General features: G+C 40.4%; 1 protein-coding gene across 5 annotated transcripts in view; it reads right to left on the bottom strand.

Annotated features, from left to right (window-relative positions):
* The window catches only part of rbbp8l (retinoblastoma binding protein 8-like), a 26,114-nt gene extending 16,241 nt beyond the window's left edge, over positions 1–9,873 (bottom strand). For 4 of the 5 annotated variants that reach the window (XM_024292102.2, XM_024292103.2, XM_024292101.2 and 1 more), the window contains exons 1-3: positions 9,754–9,873; positions 535–617; positions 418–460 (exon numbers count right to left, since the gene is read on the bottom strand). In XM_024292102.2, coding sequence (XP_024147870.1) covers positions 418–460; positions 535–595 — 104 coding nt within the window. In that variant the 5' untranslated portion in view covers positions 596–617; positions 9,754–9,873. Of the gene's footprint in view, positions 1–417; positions 461–534; positions 618–685; positions 777–9,753 lie in introns of those variants that run through there. The other variant, XM_024292098.2, reaches the window with a different exon arrangement.
* Positions 9,874–12,708: the final 2,835 nt, after the last annotated feature.

Below are 12,708 nucleotides of genomic sequence, written 5' to 3' on the forward strand. Positions count from 1 at the left end.
ACATTTTTGCATCACAAAAATAGTTTCTTTAAACTTTTTTTGCATTTTAGTTTGAGACATGATGGTGGGATTGGAGTTAAAATGAACCTCCATTTAGCAGGTTATCTGTCGTGATGAAGTCTCACTGTTAATCGTCTGGATTGTTACACAGGTCTATAAAATCACGGCCTTTTCTTAACTTCATGCATCTCTTTCTGAACGGGGGTTGTAACTTGAGTCCATGTCTTTTTCAGTAAGAAATGACTCGACAACAGACTTGTTGCAACATGATCTTCCTCCCCTGCCGTGCATAACGTGCACAAACACAAAGCCAGATGCAGGACCTGCATGCCCACCCAACCCACAGAGCCTCCAGGGCCAACCTCCACTCCATGTTAGCGTGTCCTAATGATGAGAAAGCATAAACGGTTGACTTACCAGCCCTTTTTGTTGGACAGCTCCCTGACTTTCCCCTGCCACCCTGGAGTAGGACAACAAACCACATCCAATTAGGAGGGCCTCAGATGATTGGACCCCTCAAGTTCCCCCACTCACCCTCCACTTCACGCTCGTGGGCCTCTTGTAGCTTTCGCAGCATGTCACTGAAGCTCTCCATCTCCTTTCAGCTTCAAACTCAACTGAAAAACAACATTTCTACCGTCAATAAAACAACGGGAAAAAACAGATTCATCTCGACTACACACACCAGCATTTCTGCGAAACGATCCGGTTTCTGGAAAACAGTAAATCAGTTGGAGGAGTTGAGCTCAGAGGCGTTATAGCCTGAGGACCGTGGGGAGGTCCTGAGAAATGACAGCCGTAAATGGCGCGTTTCGACTCATGTGAAAACATTTGTCTTGTTGTTCTTTTATCAAGAACGATTATAACTAGTTAGACCAGTTCCACCAGGTCACAGACTCCAGAAGGTGTTGCAACTTTATGAAGAGCAGCTTTGACAGTTTGAACATGTTTGTTTGTGTGCTGTTAAAGCCTGTGTCTCGTTTTCTCACTCCTCGTTCAATAAAAAGGTAATGAAAAAGTTAAACTATGATAAAAATTGTGAAAGTTGCAACAAAAAACTTTCAATAATATGTTTATTGATAAGAGATTAGTAAAAGGAAATAATCTCAATAAATGCTAAATATTGTATGTTAAATATGATGAATTGAAGAAATTACTTGACAGCCGAGAAAATACCAAACAGAAAATATTACTACCAAATACATACTCATTAAAATATAAGAAAGACTACGATACACTGAATACTCTAAAGTTCACCTCAGATGAAAATCTTGTTTTTTTGCATTTTTCTTATAAAAGAGAACAAATGTAATAAAAAATCATTTTGTTTTTGCATTTCTCATTATTTCTCCTTTTTAAATCGCTGTCAATCAAATTATGACAGACACTCTTTTTGAATTAATGAGCCTTCTTCACATCACAACAGCTATGCTGCACATACACTAAAGCCCTCATATGGAGTATAGGGGCAGGGCTGCTCAGCCCAGCTCCATAAGCCACGCCCCCTCAGAGGAGATTTGGGAAAAAGATGCTTCAGATCAACATGAACAATTACTTTTTAAGACTTTTAGGTTGTGGGATTTTTGGTAAAAACTTCACAATCACAACTAAAACACTACTGCGAACGTTTTTTTTAAATAAAAAATATTGTCATGGAGGACTTTGAAAATACGCCAAAAAAAATAAATAAATAAATAAATAAAAACTAAATTAGCCTTAGAAAGCTGTACATATTTTTGACTCTTAGTTAGATTTTTTTGGAGGAAAATCTATAGGTTGGTACATTGGGCAGAGGAAATGAACTCTATACCAGATACCAGAATGTGAATATTTAATCATTTATGGATTCATAATTTTCTCCATCCACCAGCTGAGCAAACAGATGAGAGCTGAAGGCCTCTTGTGTTGGACGGATGTTACTGCTGCATTATGGGTTATGAATCCTTGGACATGAGGTGTACATTTATATAAACTCCTTTTGTGTTTTAGGCTAAACTTTATATGTATCGCACATTTGTTTATTATTAATTTTTGGATGAACAGAGAAGACAACCCCGTCAACTTTAAACAAAGGTTACAAGTACTTCATTGAATCCTACTTGTTTGATTATGAAGGTAATTAAAATTTTATTTTCTAATTTATGCTAACGCTAATGCTAGCAGTAGCTTTGGATATTCGACGGAGAGCTGCAAATTCTGCCCTATTAGAAGTTGCTTAAATTTCTGTGACTGAAAACAGAGTAACAGTAAGAGCATTGCAGCGTGTCTTGAATTTAAGTTAAACTAATTACTGTTGCATTATTTTCTAATGTTGCTCCCCTTTGCTTTTGCTCATTACCGGATTTATCTGTGGGATAAAATGAATTGGAAGCTGTTGGAAAAGTATAAGTAAGTAAATATTTGCATGTAGTTTCTAAAATATGTGCAGCCAATAAACTTTTCAAACTGATTTTGAAAGTTTAAGGTATGTGGCTTTACGGCCACACTTCAAGTATTCGCTGTGTCAAACTATTCCTGTTTTTGCAGTGAACCTGTAAAACAACAAATACCTCTTAAAACAACAACTACATTTAGCCTTGGACGCAATCAAAACGCGTGTGAACACCATGGCTGCGAGCATTACGTGTTGCCAAAATTAATTTCGATCAGTTGGAACCACTTCCTGTTTGGAACGTGGGGGGTGGGGGAGGTCACTCAGTCCAGCTCTGTTAAAGGGTAACCAGACCCTAAATCAACTTTTTTTGGCTGTTGACCTCTAGAAATGGGGCTTTAAAAGTGATATCTGTTGGTTTGAAAAATTAAAATAAAATTGTTTAATTCTTGAGAATATTGTCAAAAACCGTCTTTGTTTTGCCCCCTACAGGTTGAAACAAGGAATTACAGTTGAATTTCATGATTGGTTAGACCATGTAAGTTTCAGAAGTCCCACGTCATGATCTGCAGCTCCAGTAATGACAACAGTCCTGTTCTCCAGCCCCACCCATCTGACTGGATTTTCAAATTTCGGCTGTGGGCGGAGTCGGCCTGTTTGGTTATTCTTTAAAAAGTCAATGATCAAAGCCATTGACTATACATGAGAACTCGACTGAGTGACCCCTCCTCCCTCTGGTTCCAGAAAGCTGAAGTCCTGTAGACTTCTATAGAGAAATAAACAGCTATTATTCAGTCATTCTGTTTGCTTCAATAACCATCATGACTCTGATACCTTTTTAAACATATTCTTGAAAATCCTCATTTTTTTGTCATGATAATCAGATTCCTCAATAAAAGCATGTGGTTCCCAGTCCCCCCCCGAACATTCAAAGTGTTTGATTGACAGGGGCGTGGCTTTCCAACAAGTTCACTCCTTATCAATAAGAGTGGTTGCCATAGTGATTGACCTGGATCAATCACTGCTTACTGATGTCGTCTGGCTTCAACATGGTAAAGTTTGTATCACAGAAAAATTTCAACCTACTTGACTTCATTTTGTTGGAACCGGAAGTAAGGCGTTTTCTATGGGTGACATCACACTGACTCTGTCCGGTTCTCTCATATACAATCAAGAGCCTACCCAAACTCTTCTGCAATTAACCCTGCTGTCAACAAAAAAATAACACTTCCACTTTGAACAGTCGAAACTCTTCTACCATTTACAAAATAAATGCAATTACAGCAGAGTTTGAAGTGGAGAAAAGCAATTTTGTGCTGATATGCAACACTTTACTACTGTAAAGATTTAGTTCCAGTTTCAGAAGTCGTTGAAATTGCGTAAATAGTCAAAGAGTTATTGTTGTTCAAAGAGCATCAACACCAGAATCAGAACTGTGACGTTAAAGGTTTGAACAAATGAACACTGGTCTGCTGTAGACAATGGACTCTGGTGCAGTTCACTTGAGTGTGAACGCTCCACAGACTGTCCATGGTCAAGAGAGTGGAAGCAAATCAAAGGGACTCTATCACATCGGTGTAATGTGTTACACCTGGACATGGAGGGAAACTCAGTGATTTCTGAGAGTCTGAGGGTTAGCATTTTTTTCCCTGTGTGCTACGTTTTCCCCAGACAGAGCTTGTTTATCAGCCTGAAAGAGCTGCTGTTGAACAGCTGATTAGTTTGGTCTTTTTCAGTCAGTATGTGTCACACAGTGGAAAATATAGATTGTGGGCCAACAGCTCCTAATGTTTAACTAAAGCTAAGATAACAGCCTGTTTTCTTCTAGTTCAAACACTTCATAAACCGGGTCTACTTCCTCTAAATCACGGAGATTCCTTCTTGTCAAGTACAGAGTCAACACTCAGAGTCAAGTGGACGAGTCTTAAGCCAAGTCTGGAAAAACTGCATGACGTTCTTAACAACGAAATCCAATGACAGTCTTTTTCTTCGTTAAGCAATTACTGAAATCTACCTGTATGTGTTTCTAAGTAAAAGACAGAAGGAAACATCTCGTCTGTGATTGTGACACACTTTCCTAAAATCGCTCCAGGCTGTTTTTACTGTGAACTCATTAGTTTTTTCTGTTTGTTTCCTCTTTTAGCTCCTCCTGATAATTACATCCACACTGTAGTAGAGCTCACACATGGTTAATTATGACTTTCATGTATTTAAATGTTTTTCTCTTAGAAGTAGCAACGTTTTTACAGTTATCACTTCTAGTTAATATTCTGTACTCTTAATTAAACAATGGTCTCTTGTTGGTTCTGGGACATAGACTTTAAAAATGGATGAAATCCATGAAATAGGCATCCCTATGTTTTACAGTAAAGTTTTAAGGCTATAAAGCAAAACTCCTCGCTACAAACATTTTCTCACTTTTCTCTCCTGTATAAACTCTTAATAGAAAAAAATATCCCTGGATTATAACATAAAAACAAAGATCAAAGAGCTGAACCCATTCTGTACAGGAGACAAGGTGCAAAAGTGATTTATTGACGAGGTCTAAAGCCAATCAGAATGCAGCACACATGCACTGTAAGGAAAAAAAAACATGCAAATTTGCATCTAGAGTGACTTTGAAGACTGTTTACAATCAGTTACTTTTTGTGTATAACATTTTGTCCAGGGATGCACAATTATCTCAGGACAATATTTCTCAGATTGTTGCCTAAAAAGCTAAAAAAAAAAAAGTAAAAATCCCACCAATGACCTCTATAGACAGACTGATAAAACATGAAACACTGATTATACAAGACATTAGCATGGCTACAAACTTTCATCTATACACACACTCTGGTGCCAACCTGTAACCCCCAGGAGCCATGTGAAGGTCAGTGTCTTGCTCAAGGACACTTCAACACGTGGGTGGGCAGGACAGGAATCAAACCTGCAATCCTCTGACCACCATGCCATGTGGTTTCTTTCCTCTGCCCCTCCTCACCAGCTTGTTGTGGTTGAGGTAATGACTGTCATCAGACACACCTGGGAGATGCGCTTTATATACAGCCTGCATTCATTCAGTCTATCAGATTGTCTCACAGTGTCTGTTCAGTTCCACTCTAGCATATTACACATTGATCTAGACACCGGTCTGCTTTCAAGCTTATTTGTTTAAACTCCGACCATGTTCTACCCTTCACTTTATCTTTGGATTACAGATTGGATTAAAGCCTCTCTGGATATATTTTTGTTTTGACCCTGGTATGCCTGTTGGACCTGAATTTGGATTTGGATTCTACCCTCCTGCTTAAAGGGAAACCACACAGGGAAGTTGGAGACTGACTCCACCCACAGCCACAGTCATTACTGGAGCAGCAGATCATGACGTGGGACTTCTGAAATAACATGGGACTTAAACGGTTCGACCAATCACAAAATTCAACTGTAATACCTCGTTTTAACCTGTAGGAGGCAGCACCCTGACAGTTTTAGATTATATTTTTAAGAATTAAACAAATGTATTTTAGTTTGCAAAAAATTTGGCAATGACCATCAGACAGCACTTTAAAGAACACGTTTATAGAGGTCAACAGCCAAAAAAAGTTGATCTAGGGTTTGGTTACCCTTTAAGTCCAGAGTTTCATCTCTGCAAATCACTGGTCTCTTGCTCTGACATCAACCCCATGCTCACTGGATGCAACTGTCTTTCATCCCCACAACTGACTCCTGTTCCTCCCGGCCTTAAGATGTTTATCCAAGTCCTCAATAAATTACTCTATCTTTGTTGTTGTGCAGAGCTTGTCTTTTCTTGAGATTCAACATCAGAACACAATAATCCAATCCTGTTTGTATAATATTCCATCCATTTTCCCAACTCACCTAATCCATTTCAAGGTTGCTGGGGCCTATCCTCGCTACTATTGGGTGAAGGCAAGATTCACCCTGGACAAGTTTAATCTAGTCAATATTTACAGCCCTAAATTCCTCCTTGGGAAACATTATGCCTTTATCAAACAAAAAAAAGGTTCAAATATTTGTAATCGATATCAACCAGCATGTGTTTGAAAATATCAGATATCAATACAAAGCCAATACCACACTTCCATGCTTCAAGTCAAACAAAAGATCGCCGCATGGTTTTTATTTAACTACAGTTTTTAGATCCCCTACCCACCTCTGGTAAACTTCAACAGGGATCACATGGAAGAGTGTTGAGACTTTCAGGTTTCAGAGAGACCAAAGTTCAGACAAATTTTTATGTGAAAATGGCTTTGGAAGAACCCAAAAGAGAAGAAGGAATGAGGAAAGGTGAAGAACTTTAAAAAAAATGTTCTATTAAAATTTCAAATATCAAAAGATTCAACAGTAACTAGAAAAAACACAATATGAAACAACAAAAACTAAAGTAAGAGTATGGGACCATCAGTAACTTCATCAGTTGTGCTTGGAGACGCTGTGACAGTATCTAAAGGCCGTAATTAAACATGGACGTTTTCAGAATAAAACCAAAGAAAAGCAACAATTCTCACAATATGCTCTTAAAGTTGATATAAGAATATTTTGAAACAAAACCTAATCCATACTTTATATATATTTTTATTTTTTAATTTAAAAAAATGACTACCTTTTAAAAAATAGTAATTTTCATTTTTATAGTTCTGCGTCTCTGAAAAATGCTTATCTTTTTTTTTAAACTTTAGATTCCAAAAACATAATTTAAAAGTAACTTCTTACTTTTCTTTCTTGTGTAGTTTAAGGTGAACATGCTAAGCAAAAGGTATTGGTGTAAACTCAACTCAGAATGTTTCCTCTCTTATCACATTAAGTCATGAAAGAAGTGTAATTATTTGCTGCATTTTTGACTTCCATGAACAGTGTCAGGAAACGGTTTTACTGGGTCTTCTACTACAACCATTAAAAAAAGTAACAATTTGCTTTTGGTGTAACACAGCAAATAAATTTGGCTCTATTCATAATACATTTATTTAATCAGCACTAAAATGTGGACAATAAAGAACTCAAAATCTTGAGAAAAAAATATAAAATGTAACATTATATAGTGAAGGATCTTCAATACATAAGTATAAAAAACTTGGTCATCTCACCTGAATGGTGAACTGCGCCACACATCAAAAACATTTTATTGTTGTTGAATCTTAATCTTCATTGACGTCACAATCACTTTTTTCCATTTGCCCACTCCCTTAATCCGTGGTCACATTAGTGCTCCCACGATTAGTGAACTAATCGACAACTGATCAACTATTAAAATAGTCCACGACTAATTCATAAGTCAATTAGTCGTTACTTTATTTTATATGGAGTCAGAGTTGTGAGTGTTCAGCACCCAAAAAAATTCACTTCTATTATTGTTGAGTCAGTGAGACCAAAACTTTATCTTTTGTGAAAAACGGTTGCTTGTTTCAGATGCTGACCTCATTTGATTAAATCTTGTTTTAATACCAGAATCTAATGAAGGACAGAATCTTCAGGATTAATCAAAAGTCTAATAAACTTTTGTCCTTATTGTCTTTATTTTTAAATAGTTTAAAGCTAATGATGGTTAAGACGTGTATTTTACATCCAGCTTACATGTGACCTGATTAGTTGACTAATTAGAAAAAATAATTGGTGATTAGTCGACTATTAAAATCATTGTTTGTGGCAGCTCTGGGTCACATATCGTACAGGGGGTTGACCCATACAGGTGCTGTGAGTTCTTGGGTCGTACAAAAGCCCTCTACGACCCCATGGAGAGTCATAGAGAGGAGTAACCGCATCATATGGGGAGCGCAGGTGTTTCAGTTCCCTTGAGGATTATACGGCTGTCTCACGGAATGCCATGAATATGGAACGTACCATCATCGTGTGTGTGGTAAGTGTACCGTGAAGTATTCGTAAAGATAATGTAAGTTCCAAGCATGTATAACATAGCCGGCGAGTGATACTAATGAACAGTGCCCTAGCACCACACTCTAGCGGTTAGTAAACCTAAGCTACAACTTCCCTTATGGCTAGATATGAGCTGTTTGTGGGTGAAAAATGGGCAAATACATACAGGCAAAACACTTATAACATGAACAGCAAAAACTGACCCTCTCCACAGTCTGCAAGATCGTTGGAGTAGTTGAATAAATGAAAAACTTTTATGAGTTACCTGTATCTCACCAACGGTACCCTTACGTGTTGTTTAAGTGTTCACTTAAACCTGTCGCTTGCAGCACGCCCGTTAAAAATCTTAGAACATTTGCACTCTATAGGGTCAGAGAGCCCTTAGACACCAATAAGGGCAGTCATGACCAAGCTATAGGTTATACTCACCTTTACTTCCATCTTTACTGATGTTTCACTAATTTAAGGAATTTATGCCACATGGAAGTCCGTCTGTCAAAGGGATTCTTCTAGGCTTTTTTCGTTTTTCTTACGTATGATTAAAACTAAGTTCTGAAATGGTCATTTTGATGAACACTTAATGGGGTTTCTAACTGAGAGTTTGGTTTATTATTAGGTTCATAAATAACTTAGATTCCTCTTAAAGTGATTGTAAATGAGGCTGCGCCAACATAAGGAAAAAATGAGGCCAAAGTTTGAATAAATTCTTTCAAAGTTCTTTAAAAATATCAAATATACAAAGAAAATAAAAAAATACAAGCCTTTTGTAAAATGCTGATAATGTTGTATACTTGCACAGAGACTTACTTTTCTCTCATTTTATTCAGCGTAGATTTAGGTGTCTTGGCAAGTCAGGATATGTCAGAGAGAAGCAGTTTGGATCACCCAGCAGAGCATGAAAAGACCTGTCTCCCTTTGCTGTCTCTCGATCATTACTCTCTCATACACACCCAAATAATACCGGCTTGGTTTCCCTGCATTTCTAGCACTCTGTTCTTCTGCTCGGTAACTGATTGCATCTTTGGCATTCACCATCTGCTCGCTTACCATACATTTGTGGATGCCACTTGCCAATAAAGTTGCAGCTTTTATGTAAGCCTTTGTCAAACACCTTCGAAACCAGAGGAGTTTTAGCTGTTCCCACGTCACAACTCAGTTTCAGATCCTTAATTAAAGCTGCTGAAACCACAGGAAGACGTGTTTGGTCTCCGAAAGAAAAACTTCACATCTCTAGATTAACTGATAAAAATTATATTTGAATCAACCCAAAAATCAACAACATAGTGAAGAAATTGATGACTTCGACAGCTTGTGCTCATGAATTTAATGTTTAAATCAGTAGTTTTAATTCTAATTGTGGGTATCCTATGTTTCAACTGCCCCCAAATCCTGACCACCAGTTTTCCTGGTCTTATAAGGCCTTGATTGTTTCATGAAACCCAGCTGAGTTCTCACTGTGCATTCCTGCAGCTGTGAGCCCATCCTCAGTCACGCCCCAGTCAACTCACCTCCTGCAGCCGGGTACTCGCTTCCTCTCTCCGGAGGCCGCCGTCGCAACCGACCTTGCAGATGGACGGAGTGATACAGAAAAAGAAAAGGAGAAGAGAACGAGGTGAAGGAGAACGCCCCTTACCCCCCACCCTTCCTCCTTCACCTCCTCCCCTCTTCTGTCTTTTCTCTATCTCTTCCATCTCTCCACCCCAGAAAACCGGTCGGAGCAGTCGTCCCCTTGAGGAACACAAACACTGAGGCCCGGGCAAGTTCTCCCTTGATATTCCTGTTCTGCTGAAATCCCACAGAACTGGATGAACCGGTTGCATAGAGGCCTGCAGCAATAGAGGGACAGAAAGGGAGCAGAAATACTGCCTGAAAGCTGCTCATGATTACATTTGTAAAAGAGAAGCCTGGCAATATATTTAATTATTGATAGATAATTAAACTTTCCACATTTTATATGTAAAATAGGAAAAGACACTTGACCAAAGCAGAAAATGTTTGCAACAAGTGTCTCCTGGTGTCTGCAGACATCAAAAGGCAGATGTGAGTGCAGCACCAGGGTGTGGTGAACCTGACGACTGTAATGCTGGTATGTAAATTTGTTAGGAAACAACAGACAAGTCATCAAGTTTGTGTTGTCAGGGAAACTAGATGTGACACATGTCAAGTCTGATGTGAAAATACAAGCTCTACTTGATTCTTTGCAACTCGCCACTTTTATTCTCAGACTTGCTCTTGTGACGCCATTACCCATCAGGCCCTTCTCAATCAAGCTATTCTTTTTCAGGCCATTCCCCATCTGGCCTATCTCCGTCAAGCTTTTCCTCAACAGCTCCTTCACCATTAAGCTATTCCTCCTCAAGCCATTCCTCATCAGGCTGTTAACCATCAAGCTATTCCTTATCAAGGACTTCCCTTTCAGGTTGTTCCCCATCTGGCCCTTCTCCATCAAACTGTTCTCATTCTGGCACCTCTCCATCACACTGTTCCTCAACAGGCTGCTCCCCATCAAGCCATTCGCTGTTCCCAATCAGGGCGTTCCTCTTCAGGCTGTTCCCCATCAGGAAATTCCCTATCTGGCCTTTCTCCATCAAACCACTCCCCAACAAGCAGTTCCCTACCAAGCATTTCCCATTAGGCCATTCCTCCTCAAGCCATTCTCCATCAGGGCATTCGAGTGCAGGTTGTTCCCTCTCAGGTCGTTCCACATCAGGTTGTTCCCCGTCAGGTCGTTCCACATCAGGTTGTTCCACATCAGGGCATTTCCCATTAGACAGTTCCCTATCAGGTTGTTTCCCATCATGGTGTTCCCCATCAGGGCATTCTCCATCCACAGTTCCCCATCAGGGTGATCACCATCAAGAAGATCCCTATCAAGTCATCTCCCATCAAGAAGCTCGCCATCAGGAGGATCCCCATCAGGCCGTTCCCCATCAGCACATTCCCCATCAGGCTATTCCCATCTGGGCGATCCCCATCAAGAAGCTCCCTGTTAATTCGTTCCCCATCAAGAGGCTCGCCATCAGGCTGTTCCCCATCGCGACGCTCTGCATCAAGATGTTCCCCATCGGTGATTCCTATTAATCAGTTCCCCATATGGTTGTTCCCCATCAAGACATTCCCCATCAGGTCGTTCCCCATCAGGACATTCCAATACAGGTAGTTCCCCATCAAGACGTTCCAGTTCAGGTCGTTTCCCATCAAGCCATTCCCCATCAGGTCATTCCCCATCAAGACGTTCCCTATCAGGGCGTTCGAGTTCAGGTAGTTCCCCATCAGGACGTTTCAGTTCAGGTTATTCTCCATCAAGCCCTTCCCAATCAGGTTGCTCCTCATCAAGACATTCCAGTTCAGGACGTTCCCCATCAAGAGATTGCAGTTCAGGTCATTCCCCATCAAGACGTTCCCTATCAGGGCGTTCGAGTTCAGGTAGTTCCCCATCAGGACGTTCCAGTTCAGATAGTTCCCCATCAAGACATTTCAGTTCAGGTCATTCTCCATCAAACCCTTCCCCATCAGGTTGCTCCTCCTCAAGACATTCCAGTTCAGGTCGTTCCCCATCAAGAGATTCTAGTTCAGGTCATTCTCTATCAAGCTGTTCTCATCAAGTCATTCCCCATCAAGACGTTCCATTTCAGGTCATTCCCCATCAAGCTGTTCCCCATCAGGTCGTTCCCCATCCAGCTGTTCCTCATCAGGTCGTTCCCCATCAATACGTTCCCCATTGGGTCGTTTGTGTTCAGGTCGTTCCCCTTTGGGGCGTTTGAGTTCAGGTTGTTCCCCATCAAGATGCTCCATTTCAGGTAGTTCCCGATCAAGACGTTCCAGTTTAGTTCATGACCCATCAAGACGTTCCAGTTTAGATCATTCCCTATCAGGGTTTTCCCCATCAAGGCACTCCAGTTTAGGTCATTTTCCATCAAGATATTCCCTACAAAGCCGTTCAGCATCAAACCATTATCCATATGGGGTGTTTTCAATCAGGATGCTCCCCATCAACACATTCCCCATCAAGACGTTCCAATTCAGGTCATTCCCCATCAAGCCGTTCCCCATCAGGTCGTTCCCCATCAAGCCGTTCCCCATCAGGTCGTTCCCCATCAAGACGTTCCCCATTGGGGCGTTTGAGTTCAGGTCGTTCCCCTTTGGGGCGTTTGAGTTCAGGTTGTTCCCCATCAAGATGCTCCAATTCAGGTAGTTCCCCATCAAGACGTTCCAGTTTAGTTCATGACCCATCAAGACGTTCCAGTTTAGATCATTCCCTATCAGGGTTTTCCCCATCAAGGCACTAGAGTTTAGGTCATTTTCCATCAAGATATTCCCTACAAAGCCGTTCAGCATCAAACCATTATCCATATGGGGTGTTTTCAATCAGGACGCTCCCCATCAACACGTTCCCCATCAGGGCATTCCAGTTCAGGTCGTTCTCTATCAAGTTGTTCCCTTCAGGGCGTTACCCATCTGGC

This window comes from Oryzias melastigma, linkage group LG7, assembly GCF_002922805.2.
Source record: "Oryzias melastigma strain HK-1 linkage group LG7, ASM292280v2, whole genome shotgun sequence".
NCBI lineage: Eukaryota > Metazoa > Chordata > Actinopteri > Beloniformes > Adrianichthyidae > Oryzias > Oryzias melastigma.